We start from the raw sequence: 23,567 nt of genomic DNA on the forward strand, positions 1-23,567 counted from the left end.
CACCCTGTCCTTTTCCCCACGTTTGCTTTTTTCCCCCAAGAGTTTCTGGAAAGTCCCCTTTTCTGATTCGAAGTTGCAATCCTTTCTCGCTTTACTTTGGTCCTCCGAGGATCAAAATAGCCCCCCCCCCAATGCTCTTTTGGATTAAATAGATTAAAAAAAAATAGCAAAGCTCTCTCGCAATCTGTTATGACTCATTTGAAACCTCTCCTGCCAGCTGCTGTGTGTGTCTTTGAGCATCGGTCATGCACGCATCCTGCTCGGCGTCCTGTACGTGGGAAGGCAGAGTTACTTGCCTTTCCTAATTCTACAAGGGGGGGCTGTGTAATTAAAGAGAACATCTGCAATTAGAAACAAAAAAACCCCTATTTTATTGGCATGTTCCTCTCCTGTCAATAGGTGAAGAGCAGAGAGAGAAAGTGGCCTCAGAAATGGCGAAGAAGATTAACAAGGGAATATTAGGGGGGGGGAAGGGGGAGAAAGACATCAAGCCTCCCCCCCCCAAAGCTGGGTATTCCTGATGCCTTGTTGCTGATAAATGCTCAGGTGCAAAGGCCGGCTGGGGTCACCAGGGGGTGCTATTGAGCTAGCAAACAGAATACTGCACAGAATTGGAAGGAAAGTGAGCATGTTGTGGCTTTCTGCACATGTTCTGCTTGTGACTGGGCTTGATTGGGGGGCTACAGGTGCCCCCCTTTGCTGTGGGGAGCAGGGCAGGGCCATCCAGGCCTGTTTCAAGCCTGATTGGGCAATCTGGCAGGGTTGCCCCCCCTCCGGGTGTCTGTTGGAGCTGCCGGTGTTTGCCCACTGACGTGGTTGCCCACCTGCTCCTGAGCCAGGGGTGGCAGAATAGGGGTGGGGGAGCCCTCTCCCAGGATTGGGCCAGGGAAGAAGGGGGAGCCCCCGCTAAAGGCAGTGCTGGCAGCCTTGTCCCACCTGAGAGGGGGACGCCCTTGGCCTGGGTTTGGAAGAAAAAAGATTGAGCTGTGCTGGAGAAGGCTCCATCCCTGGAGATTTTCAACAAGAGACTGGACAATCTGAGATGGTATAGGTTCTCCTGTTTGAGCAGGGGCTGGACTAGAAGACCTCCAAGGTCCCTTCCAGTTTCTCTTCTCTTCTATTCTATTCTATCCCGTTATTCTCTTCTATTCTATCCTGTTATTCTATTCTATTCTATTCCTTTATTCTATTCCAGTGATGGCAAACCTTTTACAGACCGAGTGCCCAAACTGCAACCCAAAACCCACTTATGTATCATCGGGTGCCGGGTGGGTGTGGCCCATTGGCTGGCCGTGGCTGCGGTGGTAACGGCAGACTGGATGGGACTAAAAAGTTCAATCAATTCCAACTTTGCAAGAGATCTTTTTTTTTCCGTGAGAAGTTGAAATTGATTGATTGAACCTTTTTTTTTTGTACACAGCGGCAGAGGCCTAAAGCGAAAAGGTTTTATAAAACCCAGCTGAAGGCCTAGGACTGGGGCGACGGCGCGCGTGCCCACAGAGAGGGCTCTGCGTGCCACCTGTGGCATGCGTGCCATAGTTTCGCCACCATGGTTCTATTCCTTTTCTATATTCTATTCTATTCTATTCTATTCTATTCTATTCTATTCTATTCTAATTTCCTTATTCTATTCTATTCTGCTCTGCTCTGCTCTGCTCTGCTCTGCTCTACTCTACTCTATTCTATTTCTATTCTATTCTATTCTATTCTATTCTATTCTATTCTATTTCTATTTCTATTTCTATTCTATTCTAATCTTGCCGGTTTGGTGCTTCAGCGTGTCTTAACCCTGGTGCATAATAAATGCCCGGCATGTGTAATGCTCGAAGCCATAAAACCTAATTTATAAACTGAAGCCTCTGGCTTCCATTTGCGTATTGCGACAACAGGTTAAGTATGTAAATCAAGCCACTGTGATTGATAAATAGAGTTGAGCCCAACTGTTGAGTTCGCCTGAACCAACAATGTGCCACGTGGGCTGGATTCCCGCAAAGCGCCAACTTGAAAAGAGAGTGGCCGAGCTCCTACTTCGGCATCCTTGCAAAAATGCCAACACTCAAAAAGTTGTGCCTGTAGCTCTTTCCTGATTTGGGGAGGGAGGGGAAATGGGGGCTTTGAGCATTCAGTATGGGGAAAATTAGACCTTCGAGGCAGTGGCCGGGCAGAGAAACTTTCAGAATGAGTCTGAGTCTGATGTTCTTTCAAAGCAACTTATTTCTACAGAGAGCGGGGGGAGGGGGTTTAAAAAATCCCAATAAAGAAAAAAATCGGTTAGTCCGCTGTTTGCAAGCAAATCGATTTAATCTCATAGAGGGCTGTTGCTGGTGCAAAGGAGGGTGTGGGGAGAAACCCCTTCACTCTCTTGTCAAAAGAGACGGGGGGGGGGAATTAGCAGCCCAAACTGTCATGGGAGGGGTGGGCGGGCAGGCAGCCTGGCGTGAAATTCAATTACAAGGAAGGGAGGTGGGCAAGGAAGCCGGGAGGCAGCAGTTGAAAAAAAAAAAAAAAATCCAGCAAGGAGTTAAAATGAAGAGGCTTCTCAAAAAAACGGCTTTAAACCACAAAAGTTTTCACTGCCAGCACATTTTCACATTACCCCTCCTCCCCCCAAAAAGCTGGCAACCTTTAAATTGGATGGCTGTGCTCCTGAGCAAGTGCAGAGTGCATTTTCTGCCCATCAGAGAAAAGGGGGCTGGGGTCCTCCCCCCCCTTTAAAGCATCTGCATGTTTTTAACCAGTTGTGTGAACTGAGCTGCTGTGGTTTCTAAACAAGAGTTTGTGACTTAGCGTGTTGGCTCTATCTAGAGAATTGTGGTTTATTTGATAAACCAAACCACAGCTTAGCGATATGTGGATATTAACAAGAGTCCAATTTCCCCCCCCTCCCCCGTGAGCTCTTTGGGGTGACTGGCAGCCCATCATCGGATTTCTCAACCCTTTTTCTGGCCACAATCTTCCTCTTCGCCAAGGTCCCAAAATCCTGGCCTAAGATTAAAACTAACCAATTTTAAGCTGGGGGGGGGTCACATCTGCTGGCCTTCCTGGGGCCTGCTGAAGCCGGTTGGATAAAAGTGGGTGTTTCCTGGAAGCAGGTGTAAAAAGAGGGGACAGAAAAAGGGAAAGAAGGAGAGAAGGAAGGGAAAGATCAATAGGTGAGGAAGGAAGGAGGGAGGGAGGGAAGGAAGGAAGGAAGGAAGGAAGGAAGGAAGGAAGGAAGGAAGGAAGGAAGGAAGGAAGGAAGGAAGGGCACTTAGACTTACATACCGCTTCCCAGTGCTTTACAGCCCTCTCTAAGTGGTTTACAGAGTCTGCATATTTGCCCCCAACAGTCTGGGTCCTCGTTTTTACCGACCTTGGAAGGATGGAAGGCTGAGTCATCCTTGAGCCGGTCACGATCGAACCCCTGTCTGTGGGCAGAGCCAGCCTGCAATACTGCATCCTAACCACTGTGCCACCAGGGCTCCTGGGACCCCCAACCTCTCAAGCACCCCCCACCTTAAAGAGCAAAGAGAGGGTCTCTCTTTGGCGCCTGGTCCTCTGCCTGGTCCTTCAATCCCTTTCTGATTTCTCGGGGGCGCCCTTTGGCCCCTGCCCACCCCCTGCCAAAAGAGAAAGACAGATACCCAATCCCCCAAGATGCCCCCCTCTCCTGCCTCCTCCTCCAGCCTCCCCCCCCCACCATCTCTCTCCCTGGCAAGGCGAGAGGGCAGAAGCCGCTGTCAGAGGAAATGGTGCCTGCCTCCGTTGCATGTTAAGCTCCTTCGGCGACGTGCCTGGAATGTGGAGGCAACCAGAGAGGCTGGCACGGAGCTCCCACTGAGGGGGCAGAGAAGAACCTTGGCTGGCGGGGGGGGGGGATGAGCAGGGGCCGGGCAGGTCCTTGCAAAATCAGGCCTATTTTAGGCTTGGCAGGAGCCCTCCTTCCCATCCAGATGGCATCCCGTTCCCGTTTTTTTGGGGTGGAGGGCAGAAAAGTTCCCAAATGTTGCAAAGGCAAACACAGGCAGGACCTGCCCCGTTGCATTTGGGGGGGGGCTGTAAAAAAGGCTGTTTCTACCCACATCATTTTCCTTCTGTTCTGTTTTTTTTTTTTTAATTTATTTCTGTACAAATTACTCCACTGAAAAGTGCAGCCCCGGACCGGTTTTTTTAAACAACCCAATTAAACCTTAAGACCGCCATCTCTGTGCGAAATCACAGCTTTCAGTGTTACGCATGTCCAAATTCGTTGTGCGGCTCGGATGAAGGGTCTCCGAATCCAGCAAAATCCCTGCACGAGCAAGGGGGTGGCCTAGAGGATCTCCGAAGCCCCCCTCAACCCTCCCCATTTGACGTCCCTGGGTGTCTGAAAAGGCCCATCCGGAGGCGCCTTGTGTCCGCATCCAGCCGCTTGGCAAAGGCAACACACACAAAACCCGAAGCAGATCCAGCCTTTTCCTTTTCCTTCATGCTCCTCCGTCCACAAGGCTGCCCCAAATTCCTTGTTTCTCCAACAAGTGGGCTCTCCTTTGCTCACTTAGCGGCTGATGAACTCCGCGCCGTATTTACAAGCCTCTGATTAATACGCAGCCGCCTCATTTGCTTAATTCCTTTTTATTAAGAATTAAGCAAATGACTTTGAACACGGAGGAGAAGGCCAAGTTCCCCCCACCCCCACCCGCTCTTCCGGAGGCGGAAATAGTAATAGCACTCTAGTAATAGTAGTAAAGTTGGAAGGGACCTTGGAGGTCATCTAGTCCAACCCCCTGCTCGGGCAGGAAACCCTACACCATTTCGGACAAATGGCTGTCCAGTCTCTTCTTAAAAACTTCCAGTGTTGGAGCATTTACTGCTTCTGGAGGCAGGTTGTTCCACTGATTAATTGTTCTCACTGTCAGAAGTTTCTCCTTAGTTCTAGGTTGCTTCTCTCCTTGATTAGTTTCCACCCGTTGCTTCTTGTCCTGCCTTCAGGTGCTTTGGAAAATAGCTTAATTCCCTCTTCTTTATGGCAGCCCCTGAGATATTGGAATACTGCTATCATGTCCCCCCTTGTCCTTCTCTTCGTTAAACTAGACATACCCAATTCTCGCAACCGTTCCTTATATGTTTTAGCCTCCTATTTTCTTTGCCTTTTTAAAAATATATCCTTTGGCCCCCGGTGGGCTTGCAAGACACAATTCCACTTTCGGGGGTGGTGGGTGGGATTGTTTTGATCCCGTTACGATTCGCCCCCAGGCGCAAGGATATTTTAACTTGAGAAAAGATGGCACGGGGCCAAATCTGACTGCTGGAGCCCCTTTCCAAGACGGTCCTCGAATTATGACCGTAAGGGAGCCTGACCCATCGCGGTCGTAAAATGAGCCACCCAATTTCATGACCTTTTTTCACAATGTTTGCTAGGGGGCGTTTTTGCTGAAAACTGGAAATGCCCCACCCCTGCTGACAATGTTCCACCCTCTATAGCTGATGCCCCGCCCCCACTGATGCCAGCCTGCCACCCCCCCCCCAAGGTTGCCGTTGTGGGCTAGACAAAGACACCCAAAGGCTTGGATGTGGCCAGCGGGCCGTATAATGCCCAGGTCTGGATTATATTAATGGAGTGTAAAACAATCTTTTGCAGCTTATTCTATGCTGCTTTAGAAGGAAGCTGGGAAACTGACATGAATCCTGATATTGCACATCAGCATATCTATCCAGCGAAACTGACAAGGCCACGCGCCTGCACGGTCAGCGGCATCGGAGAGCTGACAAAAGAGAGGGAAAAAATGGACAGCGACATGAAGACATGTACGTCTCTCTGAGCCTAACCTTGCCAATTTCACCGTTGGGCAGGCAGGGCAGGGCCAGGAAGCAAAGTGGGAAAAGAAGGAGGCAACAGGAACACTTTCCCGGTTCCGGTCAGTTTCACTGCAACTATTCTCAAGTCTGCCTGATTCAGCAAATTGGGTATGTGATCTGCCTTGCTGCTTGGCTGTCAATCAAAGCGTATTTGACGTCTTTTTCTGAGCTTTAAGATCCAAATCTGATTCTAAGGGTCTCTTTGCAGTCAAACTATTCTAGGAGCTGCAGGTGGTCCTCGGTTTATGACCATAATGGACACCGCCCAGCAAGTCATGAATGGTTGTAAAGAGGGCCATCTAGTGGCCAACCTGATTTCATGACCTCTTTTTGTGGCAGTCATTAAGCAAACGTCGCAGTCATGAAATGGATGCCATGGTTGTTCAGCAAATCAATTGTTCGTGATGGGGGCCCTTTTGCTGAAAACTGGAAATGTCTTTTTTTTTTGGGAAAAATGTAAAATATGGTCACATGACCCTGGGATCCTGCAAATAGCTGTAAATGTTTTCAGTTTCTAGATTCCCTCCTTGTGCAGATCTGCTTCAACACTCCTGGTTTTTTTCATGCCCTTCCATGAAGCACTTTTTCTCCCCTTGGACAGAATTCAGGGAATCAACTACTTGTCCCGTCAACTTGCAAGTTGCATTTACTTACATCTAGCTGGGAGACGGTACCCACAGGTGATCTTCGCTTTTCCTGTCTCACAACCATTCAGGGTCCTGCACTCTTCTTTCAGCAAAGGTCCCGCAGCGCGATGGATACACCCGTCCACTGTGAAAGGAATTAAAATAAACACACAAATGCATGCATTGTCAAAATAATAATAATAATAATAATAATAATAATAATAGGAGGAGAGGAAGAAGAGGAAGAAGAAAAAGAAGAAGAAGAAGAAGAAGAAGAAGAAGAAGAAGAAGAAGAAGAAGAAGAAGAAGAAGAAGAAGAAGAAGAAGAAGAAGAAGAAGAAGAAGAAGAAGAAGAAGAAGAAGAAGAAGAAGAAGAAGAAGAAGAAACCATTTGTTTATCTGTTGCAAGAACATCGGACAGACTGACCTCAAGCAACGACATGACAAAATAGTAACAACGGTGCATTGAAAGATCGGCAAGAAATAATACTTGCCTGCAAGCAAAAACCAGGAGGGGGGACCATAAAATAGAGAAAATAATGGAAAACAAAGAAGCTAAAGTGCTCTGGGCCTTTAGAATTCAAACAGACAGACACCTGCCACATAACACCCCAAACTTAACAATTGTCGATAAGAAAGATTTAAAAAAAAAATCTGGATGCTAGAAAGAACGGAAGAAGACAAAACAAAATGCAAAGACCTGCAAATAGAAATAGAACAACCGGGGCAAAAGAAAGCACAGGTAGTCCCAGTAGTAAAAAGCACCTTGGTTGCAATCCCAAAACCACTGGAGCATCACTTGAACACCGTTGGCATTGACACAGTGGGAGGGAGGGAAAGAAGGAAGGAAGGAAGGAAGGAAGGAAGGAAGGAAGGAAGGAAGGAAGGAAGGAAGGAAGGAAGGAAGGGAGAGGGAGAAAGATGGGAGGTAGACAGGGATGGAGGGAGGGAGGAAGGAAGGAGGGAAGGAAAGAAGGAAGGAAGGAGAGGGAATGGGAGGAAGGAAGGAAGGAAGGAAGGAAGGAAGGAAGGAAGGAAAGAGAGAGGGAATGGGAGAAAGGAAGGAAGGAGAATGGGAGGGAGAGGAAGAAAGATGGGAGATAGGGAGGGATGGAGGGAGGAAGGAGGGAAGAAAAGGAAAGGAAAAAAGATGGAAGGAAGGAAGGAAGGAAGGAAGGAAGGAAGGAAGGAAGGAAGGAAGGAGAGAAGGAAGGAAGGAAGGAGAGAAGGAATGGGAGGGAGGGAAGACAAGCTGACATGGAACTGCTGGCCTGACTTCCTCTCTGCTCTCCAGCCCTTACAAAAAAAGCCCCATTGATCAGGAAAGTCCATTATTAGCTCATTCGGAGTCCATCTGCTAATCCATAAAACAGTATTTTACCCGTTGCCTTTTGAGGGGAGTCGATAAAGCCCAGAGAGGCAGGCAGAGGGTGGCTTTGCTTTAGAGCAGGCAAACCCTCCGTGCTGGCTCAGCCCCGCCACCGTCATCAAGAGGAAAGGAGTGTGTGGGGGGGTCCTGCCTGAATTCTGGGGGTCGACCGGAGGGGTTCAGCCTAATAGAAAGCCATGCGGAAGCAGACTGGGGTTCAAACATCTGAACTCGGGGTTCTTTGACCACCTAACCACGTATTTATGGCGGTTGCTGTATCCCGGGCTCACGTGTGTCTCATCTGTGACCTTCCCCGGTAACTTCTGGAAAGCCAAGTCAAGGAGAGGGACGAGGTTCACTTAACAACTGCCTGACTCGCTTATCAACCGGGACCCCAAAAGTCCTAAAATGGGCAAAGCTCCCTTAACAACTGCCTTGCTTGGCAATGGAGGTTTTGGGCTCAGCCGCGTCCGTAAGCCGAGTGTGACCTCCACTTAGGTAAACATTTCCATTTAAAAAAATTTAAACAAGGTTTAAGTAAGGTTTAGTAAGGAGATGTTTCTATTGAAACATTTAGGCAGGGTTTGAGTACTATTTAAATTGGTCGGTGTTTCTGTTTAAAGATCTTAAGTCATGTTTTAAATAACATTGAAATAATATTAACTAAGGTATTTAAATGAAGGTTTATTTCATTTTGACTCGCCTCCCTGTGGCTAGGCAGGGCTTTTAGCCAAATCATGGGTTACGGGGGCCAGTAAAACAAAACAGGCAACAGGGAACTTTAAAAAAAGTTTTTAAAACAATCAACAGCTATCAAACACATCAAGGAGCGAAGCAACCTGGAACTAAGGAGAAACTTCCTGACAGTGAGAACAATTAACCAGTGGAACAACCAGCCTCCAGAAGCGGTAAATGCTCCAACCCTGGAAATTTTTAAGAAGAGACTGGACAGCCATTTGTCTGAAATGGTACTATAGGTTTTCCTGCCTGAGCAGGGGGTTGGACTAGATGACCTCCAAGATCCCTTCCAACTTTACTATTATATATATACTTCGTTGAAACGTCGCCAAGACACTTCCAATGTTATGCAGGAGAAAACCCGAATAACCAAAGACCTACGTGTGTGTGTGTGTGTGTGTGTGTGTGTGTGTGAGAGAGAGAGAGAGAGAGAGATGGGCAAGGATTTTCTTGAGGGGGTCTGCTCCCCTCTATGCAGCAGCTTCATATGATTGCAAAGGAAAAAAAAAACATTTTTTGTCTCCAAAGTAATTTTAATGCATCTTGTGCTATCCAAGATGCTGCTGGAAATCTTGTGGGTTTTTTTTTCTTGCTGTCTGTATAATGCCACACAGAATATTTTTTTTATACATAATTGCATCAAAATTGCCCTCATTTGGGGGAAGAGGGCTATTTATCGGCTATAGCATCGCTCTGTGGATATTTTATTTCAAAAGGCTGCCGGAAAATCTGTACATGTTTTGTGTGCGCTTTGTAGCGTGTTTTCGCACCTTGTTTTCCTAATACACCCATTTCCAAAAGCGGCGCTTCCCGACAACACGGCCCGTTTTATTTTCCAGTGACAACAAGCGTCGCAAAGCACAAATCCACATCTGAATGGCTCGGTTGAAGAGGAAATTCGGCGAGTTGAAATGTCGGCCTCCAGACCGTACATGCCTGGCTCTCCCCCCCCCCCCCGTGACAAAACTGGAAATATTATTCGCAAATTCTCCGGGAAGGATTTGCTGAGGATCACAATTCCTCCGGGCCTCCCTCATCTGGCTGCGAGCAGAAAGGTGCCCTTGTCGCTGAAGATGCTAACACAGAGAGACACAACGTGCCGTTACACTAATATTGTGCGTGCCGAAACCCTTGGAGAGTGTCGCCTTTGGGTCTTTTAAACCAAATTTGTCTGCTTGTTTCAGAAGGGAAGAGCAAACAGTTTTTTAAAAAGAGAGAGAGAGAAACAGGGTGCTTTGCAAGGGGCAACCGTGGGTGAGGGCTCCCCTGCCTTGGGGTATGTCTGCCTTACAGCCAGGGTTGGGCCAGGGCAAGGGGCAAAGGGGTGAGGCCAAGAGAGGAGGGCTGTGACCACTAGGGGCCGGCTCCTTGCTCTGAAATGCAATCCAGGGATTGACAGGGGGAGAAGCAAAGTGGCCCCAAATTGGAACACGGGGAGGGGGGGCATCACTTTTGGGGCGTTCTGCAAAGCAACCCATTCCTTCCGTCTCCCCAATGTCCCTTTTCACCCAGGAGAGGGCACAGAACGCAGGCAGCTCCTCCTCCTGCTCCTCCTCTTCCCTCTCCTCCTCCTCTTTCACCCTAACCTTCCCCTCTTCCTCTTCCTCCTTCCATCCCACCATCCCTGCCGCCTTGCTGAAGCTTCTCCTTCTCCGCTGACTCTGGGGGTTCAGGACAGGCTCCAAAACTTGAATCAGAGGGCCAAGGAGCCAAGATCTGGAAGCCTCTCGTCATCCCTGTCTATTGATGCAAGCATTTCACTTCTTTTTTTTATTATTTTATTTTATTTTGTTTTACGAGGCCTGTAAAAGTGAGGAGAAGAATACAAAACCTGGAGGTAAACTGAAGGCACTTGCCGCAAAAGGGGGAAAAATAATTTATAAGCTTGTTGCACGGAGCACTGAAATTTATTGCCGCGATTCAGGATGCTGTAGCCCAAGCAGTGAAAGGGCTGCGGAAAACAGAGAGCTGTAGGTGCGGGGGGGGGGGGAGGAGCAGGGAAGAAAGAGGAAAGAAGGTAAAAAGAAAAAAAAAGATGATGAAGGAAGGAAGGAGGGAGGGAAGGAAGAAAGAGGAGGAGGAGGAGAGGAGGAGAAGAAGAGGAGGAAGAGAGAAAAAGAAGGAGGGGGAGGAAGAGGGGCAGGAGAAGGAGGAGGGGGAAGAGGAGGGGAGGAGGAGAAGAAGAAGGAGGAGGGGGAGGAGGAGAAGAAAGAGGGGGAGGAGGAGGAAGAGGAGGAGGGGGAAGAGGAGGGGAGGAGAAGAAGGAGGAGGAGGAGGAAGAGGAGGAGGAGGAGAAGAAGAAGGAGGAGGGGGAGGAGGAGAAGAAAGAGGGGGAGGAGGAGGAAGAGGAGGAGGGGGAAGAGGAGGGGAGGAGAAGAAGGAGGAGGAGGAGGAAGAGGAGGAGGAGGAGAAGAAGAAGGAGGAGGAGGAGGAAGAGGAGGAGAAGAAGGAGGGGGAAGAGGAGGGGAGGAGAAGAAAAAGGAGAAGAAGGAGGGGGAGGAGAAGGAGGAGGAGAAGAAGAAGGAGGGGGAGGAGGAGGGAGAGGAGGGGAGAAGAAAGAGGGGGAGGAGGAGGGGAGAAGAAGGAGGGGAGAGGAGGGGAGAAGAAAGAGGGGGAGGAGGAGGGGGAGAAGAAGGAGGAGGAGGAGAAGGAGGAAGGGAGGAGGAGGAGAAGAAGAAGGAGGAGGGGGAGGAGGAGGGAGAGGAGGGGAGGAGGAGAAGAAAGAGGGGGAGGAGGAGGGGAGGAGGGGAGAAGGAGGAGGAGAAGGAGGAGGAAGAGGAGGAGAAGGAGGAGGAGGAGGAGGAGGGGGGAGCCGTTTCAGAGAGCCAGGGTGCTAAAGATGGGAAACTCCTTTCTGAGAAAAAGACCCTCAAGTTCCAGGATTATTTAGCCACCCATAACAGGACAAACCGACACTAGACCATGAAAGAAGCATCTGAAATAGGAGATGCCGTCCAAGGGAATCCAGAGGGCCTGAGTCGCTGTGATCACCTCTCCCCCCCCCCAGGACCAAAGGGGGCCTGCCCAGTGCTCCGCTTCCACAGCCAAGAGGGTCCCAGCCCACCCAAGAGGGAGGAAATCAGCAAATTTGGGGGGGGGTCCCCCTGAGCAGCAGGCCTTCCAAAGAGACTCCGGAGGAGAAAGCGGGGGGGGGAGGAAGGGATATCCCGAGACCCCCCCAACGGGGGAACGGAAACCCAGCAGGAAGCAACAACGCCTCCCCCCCCACCACAATGTTTGTCACAGTTGCCTTCACACGTTCGGCTTTAGAAGCGGCACTGTTGTTGTTACACCTGAGATGTTTTTTGTGTTTTTTCCCCTTTTTCTGTTTTGACAGAAGTGTTTTTAACTTCAACAACCTTTCAGCTACAGCTCCAGGCTGCAATTCCCCCCCCCCCTTTTTTCTTTTCTGAAAAGCAGCAGATGGATTACACAAAATATGGATATTAAGAATAGTAAGATGCTGATGCTGATCTCAATGCAAGATAATCTGCCGGGATAGATGCTCCCCAGATCTGCACAGCTTCTCAAGATCCCTACTTTGATCGGGATCTCTTTACAGGGTTTCTTAAACTTGGCAATTTTAAGTCATGGACTTCAACTCCCAGAATTCCCCAGCCAGCCTGCTTTAAGAAGGGTGGACTTGAACTCCCAGAATCCCCTAGCCAATATGCTTTAAGAAAGGTGGACCAATTCCCAGAATCCCCCAGCCAGCCTGCTTTAAGAGGGGTGGACTTCAACTCCCAGAATCCCCCAGCCAGCCTGCTTTAAGAAGGGTGGACTCCAACTCCCAGAATTCCCCAGCCAGCCTGTTTTAAGAAGGGGAACTTCAACTCCCAGAATTCCCCAACCAGCCTGCTTTAAGAGAGATGGACTTCAACTCCCAGAATCCCCCAGCCATCTTGCTTTAAGAAGGGTGGACTTCAACTCCCAGAATTCCCCAGCCAGCCTGTTTTAAGAAGAGGGACTTCAACTCCCAGAATTCCCCAGCCAGCCTGCTTTAAGAGAGATGGACTTCAACTCCCAGAATCCCCCAGCCATCTTGCTTTAAGAGGGGTGGACTTCAACCCCCAGAATCCCCCAGCCAGCATGCCGTCCACCTATCTAAAGGTTGCTAAAGTTGAGAAACGCTGTTAGGCAACACCCTCCATCTGGCGGGCAGCTACAGCTAGTCCTCGTCTTACAACGGTTCATGTAGTGACCGTTCGAAGCGACAAGGGAACTGAAAAAAGTGACCTAAGACCGTTTTTCATGCTGATGACCTTTGCAGCCTCCCTGAGGTCACCTGATTCAAAATCCAGACGCTTGGCAACTGACTGGTACTTGTGACGGTGGCAACGTCCCGGAATCGCGCAATCCCCTTTTGCGACCTGCTCACAAGCAAAGACAATGAGGAAGAAGCTGGATTCATTTAACAACTAAATTACTCCTTGAACGACTGCAGTGTTTCGCTTAAGAACGGTGTTAAAACAGGGCAAACCTTGCTTGGTAACTGTCTCGCTTAGCAACAACAAAAAAAATCTGGGCTCCATTTGTGGTCGTAAGTCGAGGACTGCCTGCAGTTGGCAAAACGCTGGCCATCCTGATGGAAGTTGGCTTCCTTCTCCTTGGGGCCGTTTGCCCGGCTTTGTAAGGTCTAATCTGCAAATGGCCTGCTTGCTAGCTGAACAGTTTTCCCCCGCGGTGAACAAAACTGTCCGAAATTAAGAATATTCCATTTGAAACCGCAGGAATTGGAAAGCCCAGCCACCAATGCTGGCTTGGCACGCTGGCTGGCTGGTTTGTTTGTGGCTGAGTGTCTTGCCTTTGCGTGAAAGGTTTCTGAAGAAAGCCGTGTCCTCTCTAAGGTGGGATCTGGAGACAAAAAGAAGGGGAGAGGGGGGTCTTTTTGCTGCAAAAGGCCTCCCACGGTTCATTGGCCTCGTTGAGAAGCGGAGTGGAAATGGCACCACCAGGAGATCTGTCAGGTGCTTTCGGCTACTCTCCAGAGAGATTAAAAAAAATTTCTGGGCGAGCCAATCTAGAAATGTTCTTTTTCTAACAGCCTTTCCCCACCTCTCAAAATACAACAAACGCAAGAGCTGTGCTCTTTATCCATTATTCAAACCTCTTTGTTATTCTAAACGTGAGAAATTAGCCCGGTTTTTAAGACTACATCGAAGGATTGAACTAGCTTAGCATTAATATCACATAGATCTTTTTTTTTGTGGTCTTTTTACATTTTAGCTTATTTGAATCAGCCACAGGCATTTTTTTTTCTCCCCTGCAATGTCTCTGGTGCATTCCTCTTTCTTTCTTTCTTTCTTTCTTTTTAATCTGCAACGTTTCTCCAATAATATTAAAACGCGCCCGCCCAGACACAAATCTCAAATTGTGCTGGCCGTTTCCTTCTGGATTGTGAGTCAGCAGAAGAAGGCCGTTCCAGAGGGCAAAGCTTGGAGGAAAGGAAAGAAGGAAACAAAATGGTTGGAACAGCAATTCACAGACAAAACTTTCTCCCCTTCGGTGAAAGGGGGAATTGTGGTAAAGTGTGTGTGTAGGGGGGGGGGGCTTTGTATATAAACGCACAGCACAGACTAATGCGGTTGTCTGGCCCCTGGCCCAAAATTTCTGTTGCTGAGCAGGACGTTTCTTATGTGGGTTTTGTTCTGTTTTACGACCTTCCTCTCGACACAGTTATAATAATAATAAAGTTGGAAGGGACCTGGGAAATCATCTAGTCCAACCCCCTGCTCAGGCAGGAAGCCCTACACCATTTCGGACAAATGGCTGTCCAGTCTCTTCTTAAAAACCTCCAGTGTTGGAGCCTTCGCCGCTTCTAGAGGCAAGTCGTTCCACTGGTTAATTGTCCTCACTGTCAGGAAGTTTCTCCTTAGTTCTAGGTTGCTTCTCTCCTTGATGAGTTTCCATCTGTTGCTTCTTGTTGCTTTCAGGTGCTTTGGAGAATAGCTTGACTCCCTCTTCTTTGGGGAAGCCCCTGAGATACCGGAACCCTGCTATCCTGTCCCCCCTCGTCCTTCTCTTCATTAAACTAGACATACCCAATTCCAGCAACCATTCCTTATATGTTTTAGCCTCCAGTCCCCTGATCATCTTTGTTGCTCTTCTCTGTACTCTTTCTAGAGTCTCAGCATCTTTTTTACATCATGGTGATGTAAAAAAAATCACTGCAGTTGTTAAATTAGTACCACAGTTGTTAAGTGAATCTGGCTTCCCTCTTGAGTTTGCTTGTCAGACAGGACATGTGGCCAAATTTGGATCGCGTGACCACGGGACGGTCGTAAGTGAGAAAAAGTGTCATAAGTCATTTTTCGTTGCCGTTGTAACTTTGAACGGTCACTAAATCAACTGGTGTAAGTCGAGGACTGCCTGTACAGAGTCACAAACAAACAAACAAACAAACGCATTGCACCCTGGAGGTTGTTTGTTTTTTTTGCCAAACCTGAAGCAGGTTAAACCAAATTGCAAATAAAAATTCAGATTTTTGTTCCGCCCATGAGCTTTTCTTTCTTTCTTTTTTTAAAAGAATCCATTTGGCACAGGTGCAGGAGAAAGCGAAGTGATGGATGGAACAAATCGGAAGATTGGTACTCCAATCTTTTTTATTTCTCGCTAAGCAGCGGGAAAACATTTTTAAAGACTTTGCGCCAACGTGGGAAGCCTAGTTCTGCATTTTTTTTTCCCCTTACAGGCTGCATTCAGACGTACCTTTTTCTGTCCGAAGAATGATACGCTCGCCCTTCAAAAATGCAAACAAAGACGCCAAAAGTCTTTTTTTTAAGGGGCTCCCGGGATAGGAAAACCGACGCCCTGGACAGTTTTGTGGAGCAGAAGGACCTTGAATTCTCCTGAAGTTTTCGCTTAGACCTAAAGAAATCCCCCCCCCCCATCTTTGAGAGGAAACCTTGATGCCAAACAAATCAGAATTATGGAAGGGAGACCTCAATTATGGCCCCCCTGTCCTGCTTGGGTAAGAAATCTCAACTACGGATCATAAATAACCGTCAATAAATAGATTAGGTGGAGGCTGACGGGATGTTCCGCATTGCACACAAAAGGGAACGGGCAGAGAGAAGAGAAGAAACAGGCTTCTTAGGAAAATTGGAAGGGGGGGGGGGACATTATTGCAGGAGTTTTGCACAATGGGGAGGGGGTTGGTGGATTCAACAGGGGTGACTTAAGGAGCAAATGCGGCACTGTCCCAAAGGTTTTATGAACATACACAGAGAGCTTTGTGCTCCAGTCGCAGGAAGAAAACCGGATAAGGGAACAAAATGATTGTCTGAATGCAGAATCGGAGGTGGATAGGATCCTGGGCCCTTCAAGACACACACACACACACACACACACACACATTTACCTCCAAAAATCCCAATTTAAGAATTCCTCAACCCATCCAGCAAAGGCGACGCTACATTTCTCAAAGTTAGCCAACTACCTTGCTGAATCACTTATTCTGGTGTGTGTTTGTGTGTGTGTGTGTGTGTGTGTTTTGTTTTAAATCGTATGCTCAAAGTAAAGTGGGGACTGTGTTTATTTTTATTTACTGATTTGTTCAATTCATTCCTGTCACAATTGACAGACTCTTAGCGGCTGACAGTAATTAAGCACCGAAATAACAGCATAAAGCCCTAAGGCGTTTTACACTTGGACCAAAAGCATGTAAAATAGTAAAAACTTTGACACTGTAACTGTGATCAAACAACCTTGGGCATCCTATTTGCCTTGTAATACAGCTCATTTCTTTTTTTCTTTATTTCAGCAAGGTCCTAAAATTATCTAATGGCAGATTGGGACCAGAGAGAAAGAGAAGGGAGGAAGGGAGGGAGGGAGGGAGGGAGGGAGGGAGGGAGGGGATGGGGAGAGGAGAGGAGAGGAGAAGAAAAAAGAAGGAAAGAAGGAAGGAAGGAAAAAAGAAAAAAGAAGGAAAAAATGAAAGGAGGGAAGGGAGAGAGGGAAGGAGATATAAACAAACACACAAAGAAAGAAATAAATCTCTCTCTCTCTCTCTCTCTCTCTCTCTCTCTCTCTCTCTCCATTGCTTTGTAGCGATGGATCGGGGCATCTAAGCTGGTGGGAGCGTTGGTGACACACCTTTGTCGGGTAACCATGGTTGGTTTATTTTTATGGCAACCCCGCCCCCCCCCCGATAGATTTCAGCCTGGGTTAGTTCAGGATGAGCCACGCTGTCAGACCTTCCCCAACCCGATCCCTTAGGAAAGGAAGACCCTCGACTCCCGTAGGTGAAACAAAAGGCTCTTTTACTAAGGGGACTTGGTCGCAGTCAAGTCAGGCTAGATCTAAGCTTCCCCCCAGCAAAAAAGATACAGAATATAGTTCTTTTCTCCCCTCCCCAGCCCGTGACCCATCCGTATTTCACCAATCGGAGCTCGCCAAGAGGTTTCGAGAACGCTGACATGCTTGGGGGCAATTCATATTTTTTCTCAAGGTGCGTGACCTGGTGTCACTGGTATATAAGCTGTCATTGCCCTCTCCCTCTTTCCCATCCTTTACACATACTGTTATTGCCCATTTGTCCATCCCACTCCCCTCCTCCAACTCCTGATGGCCCAACCTGGCAGACTTGACCCACGCCATGTCCGAATGGAAAACCTTGATCCGTGCTAGGCAAGAAACCCAGGCCAAGGCCCTTGTCGTCTCCTGGGGAAGAGTCAATTTAGGGGTGGGGGAAAAGAAAGGGGGCCATGTTTCTGAATTGCAACATGCAGCCCCCCCCCTTCGCCCGCATCCGCCTCCTTCGCTCATTGCCGCTTAAGCCAGCTTCCTATTCACGCTTCTTCTGGGGTCTCCACAAAATCCATTTCAAAGTGCAAATTGATTCCAAGCTTCCATACAAATCTTGTGTCAGGGCTGGGGGAGGTGTGTGTGTGTGTGTGTGTGTGTAGGGGAGGAAGGGGCGGTCAGAAGGAGCCAGGAGAAATATTGCAAGGGCTGCCCGGCTTGTGGCTAACCGAGAAATTGGAACCTTTGCGAAGATGCAAAGAGCAGGATTCAAATCACAACACAGGCACGGCAGGGAAAGAGATTGGATTGGATTGGGGGGGGGGTGGACAGAGGAGATGATGGTTTAATTTGCTCCCCCCTGAATGAGACCCTTTAAGCAGAGATGATTGAAATAGCATAGGTAGGGGGGGAAGATGTCCACCCAGGTTGCCGTCTTCGGCTTCTGGCATTGCAAATCCTCCATCCAGGTGGGGAGGGAGGGAGGGAGGGATAGATGACCTCCAAGGGCCCTTTGCAAATTAAGTTTCCCAGTGGGGGCACAACCATGCCTCCAGGCAGTCCTCGGCTTAGGACCGCAACGGAGCCCACAATTTCCATGGTTAAGTGAGTTATGCCCCATTGGACGACCTTTCTGCCCACCGTTGTTAAGTGAATCGCTTTGGTTGTTAAATGAGTAACCAGGTTGTTAAGTGAATCTGGCTCCCCCCGTTGACTTTGCTGGTCAGAAGTTGCAAAAAGGGATCAACGTGACCCCCGGGACCGTCATAAATATGAGTCAGTGGCCAAGCGTCTGAATTTTGATGGCGGGACCGGTACAATGATGGTGAAAGCGTGAAAAACAGTCGCAAGCTGATGTCGTCCTTTCAAACGGTCACTAAATGAAGTCGAGGACTGCCTGTATTCTGGTTGGTCCGACTCGCTGCTTCACTTTTTACGGTTTGCTGTCAAATCTGCGCCCTCCTCCTTCCTGCAGACAGGGCCCCGCCAAGGCCCTGGGCTGCAGAACTGGTTCAGCCCTGCTGAGTTAGGGACTTGTTATCTCAGCTACGGTTTAATTAAAGCTTGTTTATCCCCAACCTCTGATCAGCCCTTTGGGAGGCAGGGAGACGGATCTGGGATGCTCTGGGGAACCGGAGAGCCTACAAAACAACTCTGCGGCTTCTCACCTTTAGTTTTCTATTCTTTCTTTCTTTCTTTCTTTCTTTCTTTCTTTCTTTCTTTCTTTCTTTCTTTCTTTCTTTTTCTCTTTCTTTCTTTCCTTCCTTCCTTTTCTTCCTCCCTCCCTCAATCTCTCTTTCCTTTCTTTTCTTTTCTTTCTCCTTCCTTTTCTTCCTCCCTCCCTCCTTCAGTCTCTTCTTTCTTTCTTTCTTTCTTTCTTTCTTTCTTTCTTTCTTTCTTTCTTTCTTTCTTTCTTTCTTTCTCTTTCTCTCTCTTTTTATCTCTCTCCTTTCTTTCTTTCTTTTTCTTTCTTTCTCTCTCTCTTTCTTTCTTCTCTCTCTCTCTCTCTCTCTCTCTCTCTCTCTCTCTCTCTCTCTTTCTTTCTCATAGACTCAACTTGCTCAATGGGCAGGATTTGACACATTTGAGGGGTGAGTTCTGCAATCTGGGATTTGTACAACTCCAGAACATTTGGATACTAACAGACAGACAGACAGACAGACAGACAGACAGACAGACAGACACACACACACACACACACACACACACACACACACACACACACACACGGCTCCGCAAACTCAGAAGAGGATCAGAGATGATACAACAGTTTCGTAAACCCCGGCAACAGCTGGGTTTTCGTTTTATCTTTTCAATGGGGTAACTAAACATATGTTTCGCCACCCAGCTCTTTCTGCTAACGCTATTTTCTCTTGGGGGGGGGGAAAGAGAGAAAAAACGTCTCTCTCCCTCCTTAGACTGCTTTTATCGCGGGGGTTTTTCAAGCAGAGGCAGCTTAGAGGGACGCCCAGGGCAATCTGCTTCCAAATTGTCGTTTCAGCCTTCACTTCTTATACAAAAGCAACATCAAACTGGCTAAGTAATTGCAAAGCGGGCTGTGCCAGATTATTTTGCTCCAAGAGGGGAGTTGAATAACGTCTTTAAAAGCAACTAGATCACAGTTTCTCCACCTTGGCTATTTTAAGAGGGGTGGATTTTCAACTCCCAGAATTCCCCAGCCGGCCTGCTTTAAGAGGGGTGGACTTCAACTCCCAGAATCCCCCAGCCAGCCTGCTTTAAGGGCTAGTTTACTATAGCCAACTTTTTCCAGTCAGCTGTGCATCCTTCTCTTCGCTGGACTCAAGAGTTACCTGTTTGCAAAGAAGAGGGGTCTTCTCCAAAGAAAGACCTTCTCCGCTAACCCCTCCAGCAGCCTAAATGGACACACACACACACACACACACACACACACACAAAACACCCGTCTACCCACCCCGCAATCCTTTTCTCAGTCACTTCTAGGAAATCCGAGAATGCCCCCGTACTGCGGTAGGCTCCACTGAGAGCGATTTTCATAAAACCCCTTCAGCAAATCTGCTCCAGAGATGTTTCGATGCCTTGTAATATTCATGAAAGGGAGATTAAATATTGAGATTTATGCCAATAAGAATAATAATTAAAAATATATATATTAAAGCAGCCGAGGGGTTGCGTGGGACGAGGGGGGGGGGTGTTGAACCAGCACTGGGATGTGCTCGGCTGTTACTAACAGGCGGGGAGAGCCAGACGGAACAATGACAAATGGCTTCCGCAACCAGAGGTCTCCTGTGCCACGTACAGAGAGCCGGTCTCTGGGCCTCATCCCGATTTTACAGGCCGTCCTCAGTTTACAACCTTTCCTTCGTGACCGCTCAAAGTTACCATGGCACTTATGCTCATTTTGTACACGTAACGACCGTTCGCAGCATCCCCCCTCCTGAGATCACGGGATCGAAATCCGGACGTTTGACAACGGACTCCTATTTATGACGGGCGCAGTGTGTCCCGTGTGTGTGTGTGTGTGTGTGTGTGTGTGTGTGTGTGACGTGGATCCCCCTTTGTGACCTTCCGACGAGCAAAGTCTGACGGGGAAGCTGGCTGCTCAGGCACGATTGGCAGGGCTACATTTAGCTCCAGGATGATCCCGCCGGGGCTGGATTGCATCACCTGGATTGCGTCCCCTCCGTGGCTTTGCTGCCTTCAGGGTGAGGACACAGTCTGCCAGCCTCTCCCCCCCCCATCGCCCCGAGAGGACTCCCCCCAGGCCAGGAACAACCACAGCCTGCCCCTCCCTGCCTCCCCCAGGCCTTGCAAACAGGGCATTGTGAATGGCTCTGAAAAGGGGACCAGCCGGGGAGGGCGAAATTTATTTCTTTGCTTTTCCAAGGAAGGGATGCTTTTTTTTTTGCCCCGGCCCTGCTCTCAGCATCCCCCTGGGGGGCAGAGGGCAGCCTGGACACACACATACACAGAGAGAGAGAGAGAGAGAGAGAGAGAGAGAGAGAGAGAGAGAGAGAGAGAGAGAGAGAGATAACACACACACAAATCCCAATTGCACATCCTTCTCCTTATAATTTCTCTCAGGCTGCCTCTTGCATTGTGTAATGTGGGGGGGGACAAGATCTCTCTGGAAGCTTTAAGGTTTCATCATCAGGGTCCCCCCCCCCATTCGCTCTTAGACCCGCAGGAGAAGAAAGCATGGCTTGCATTCCTTGGAACACTTTTCAGGAGGATGCAAGGATTCAGGTGTGTGTGTGTGTGGGGGGGGAGATTTCTCCTCCCCCTCCCACTTTTTCCAATTACTCCCAGAGGGGGCTGGGTGGGGGAGTGGGGTGAGGTGGGGAGATGGAAAGCAATTTGCAACATTTCTATCTGACCCAACGGATTCGGATGCAGCTTTCTGGAATAAGGGAAGAGGAGCAGTTGGAAGCCTGAAACGCCAATTCGCCAATTCGCGGAAGAGCATTTGGACCGATCTGCTTTCAGCCTAGGGCTGCCCAGGGGGGGAGGGAGGGAGGAAGAAAGGAAGGAAAAGAAAGAGAGAAAGAGGGATGGAAATAAAAGACAAAGGGAAGAAGGAAGGGAGGGAGGGAGGAAGAGAAAGAGAGGAAGGAAGGAAAGAAGAGAGAGGGATGGAAATAAAAGAGAAAGGGAAGAAGGAAGGGAGGGAGGAAAAGAAAGAGAGAAAGAGGGATGGAAATAAAAGAGAAAGGGAAGAAGGAAGGGAGGGAGGAAAAGAAAGAGAGAAAGAGGGATGGAAATAAAAGAGAAAGGGAAGAAGGAAGGGAGGGAGGGAGGAAGAGAAAGAGAGGAAGGAAGGAAGAGAAAGAGGGATGGAAAAAAGAGAAAGGGAAGAAGGAAGGGAGGGAGGAAGAGAAAGAGAGAAAGGGATGGAAATAAAAGAGAAAGGGAAGAAGGAGGGAGGGAGGGAGGAAGAGAAAGAGAGGAAGGAAGGAAAGAAGAGAAAGAGGGATGGAAATAAAAGAGAAAGGGAAGAAGGGAGTCAGAGAAAGAGGGAGGGAAGGAGGAAAGGAGGAACAAAGAGGAGGGAGGGAGGGAGGAAAAGAAAGAAAGAGGGATGGAAATAAAAAAGAAAGGAAAGAAGGAGCGGAGGAAGAGAAAGAGAGGGAAGGAAGGAGAAAAGGAAGAAAGGAGGAAGAAAGAGGGAGGAAGGGTGGGAGAGAGAAAGAATGGAGAAAGGAAAAGAGGGAGGAAGGGAAGAAGAAAGGAAAGAAAGTGGGAAGGAAGGAGAGAGGGAAGGAAAGGGAGAAGGAAAGAAGAGAAAAGAAGGGCAGGGAAGGAAGGAAGGAAGGAAGGAAAGGAGGGAGGGAGGGAGGGAGGAAAGAAGGACTTCAACTTCAATGAAAAACAGATCAGGCAATTCCAGATTCCGGATCAGACCATCTGTTTGCCAAAATCCAGACTCCCTTCCTGAATTTTCCCTCACCCCCCCCCCCACAAAAAATCTCAGCTTCCGCCTCCTCTGATCTCTTTTCCAGATCCAAAGCACCTTTCCTGGCTTTTAGCTTCCCTTCGGCTTCCACTACGGGGCTGGCACTTCTGTTTTGCCCTGATTTTTTTCCCAAAGAAAAAGAGATTTCCTCCGGAGAGGCTAGTGAGAGCCGCAGGGGACGCTCCCATGCCAAGGTGCGCGCATGAGCACGCAGGCCCTCCACGGCTCACACGCGCCGGTGCCGGTGCCAGAGCAGGCCTCGAACGAGTGATAAGGCTTCTCTGGACACATTTCCAGCGCAAGAACAGCGGCCTTTAAGTCAGAGGCAGAAACATGGCCGAGAAAAAAAGCTTTAGGAGCCTTTGGCGCATGGTAGCCAGAGGTTAAAACCAGCAAAACACTGTTTATTGGCTGATTGATCTCGGCCTGGCTGACCAAATGTATGACCTATTTTGGTCATAAATTGAGGACTACCTACATCAGGGGTCTTCAAACTTGGCCCTTTGCCTGGCTGACCAAATTAATGTTCAAGACAATGAAACACATTCTCCCCCCCTCAAAAAAAACCACACAACTGAGGACCAAAGAATTCCCACAAAATGAAAAACCACATTCAATCTTGCAGGATATGCCACGTTCTGTGACTCGGCCACAGCTAACTCAGCTCTGATATAGAGTTGCTAGAATTGGGTATGTCTAGTTTAACGAAGAGAAGGACGAGGGGGGACATGATAGCAGTATTCCAATATCTCAGGGGCTGCCATAAAGAACAGGGAATCAAGCTATTCTCCAAAGCGCCTGAAGGCAGGACAAGAAGCAACGGGTGGAAACTCATCAAGGAGAGAAGCAACCTAGAACTACGGAGAAACTTCCTGACAGTGAGAACAATTAACCAGTGGAACAACTTGCCTCCAGAAGCTGTGAATGCTCCAACACTGGAGGTTTTTAAGAAGAGACTGGAGAGCCATTTGTCCGAAATGGTGTACGGTTTCCTGCCTGAGCAGGGGGTTGGACTAGATGACCTCCAAGGTCCCTTCCAACTTTACTATTTATTATTATTATTATTATTATTATTATTATTATTATTATTATTATTGTTGTTGTTGTTGTTGTTGTTGTTGTTGTTGTATTTTATCTATTAAATACCTATGCTGAATGTGTCCTTCCCAATGGCTTGGGGTCCTATTTTGGTCATAAATTGAGGACTACCTACATCAGGGGTCTTCCAACTTGGCCCTTTGATGACTTGTGGACTTCAACCTACATACAAACACCCGTGAAAGCCTCAGAAAACATATGTATGTATGTATGTATGTATGTGTTTTCGTATTAGGGGGTCGAA

At 48.4% G+C, this 23,567-nt stretch overlaps 1 protein-coding gene across 2 annotated transcripts in view; it reads right to left on the reverse strand.

Annotated features, from left to right (window-relative positions):
- Window positions 1–23,567, reverse strand: part of MACROD1 (mono-ADP ribosylhydrolase 1) — a 167,993-nt gene that overhangs the window by 5,762 nt on the left and 138,664 nt on the right. For both annotated transcript variants that reach the window (XM_039363514.1, XM_039363515.1), the window contains exon 5: window positions 6,472–6,588. In XM_039363514.1, coding sequence (XP_039219448.1) covers window positions 6,472–6,588 — 117 coding nt within the window. The remainder of the gene's footprint in view (window positions 1–6,471; window positions 6,589–23,567) is intronic.

The sequence above is a fragment of the Crotalus tigris genome, unplaced genomic scaffold (assembly GCF_016545835.1).
Source record: "Crotalus tigris isolate CLP2741 ecotype Arizona unplaced genomic scaffold, ASM1654583v1 scf7180000019553.37968852642:3898890, whole genome shotgun sequence".
NCBI classification, from domain to species: Eukaryota; Metazoa; Chordata; class Lepidosauria; order Squamata; family Viperidae; genus Crotalus; species Crotalus tigris.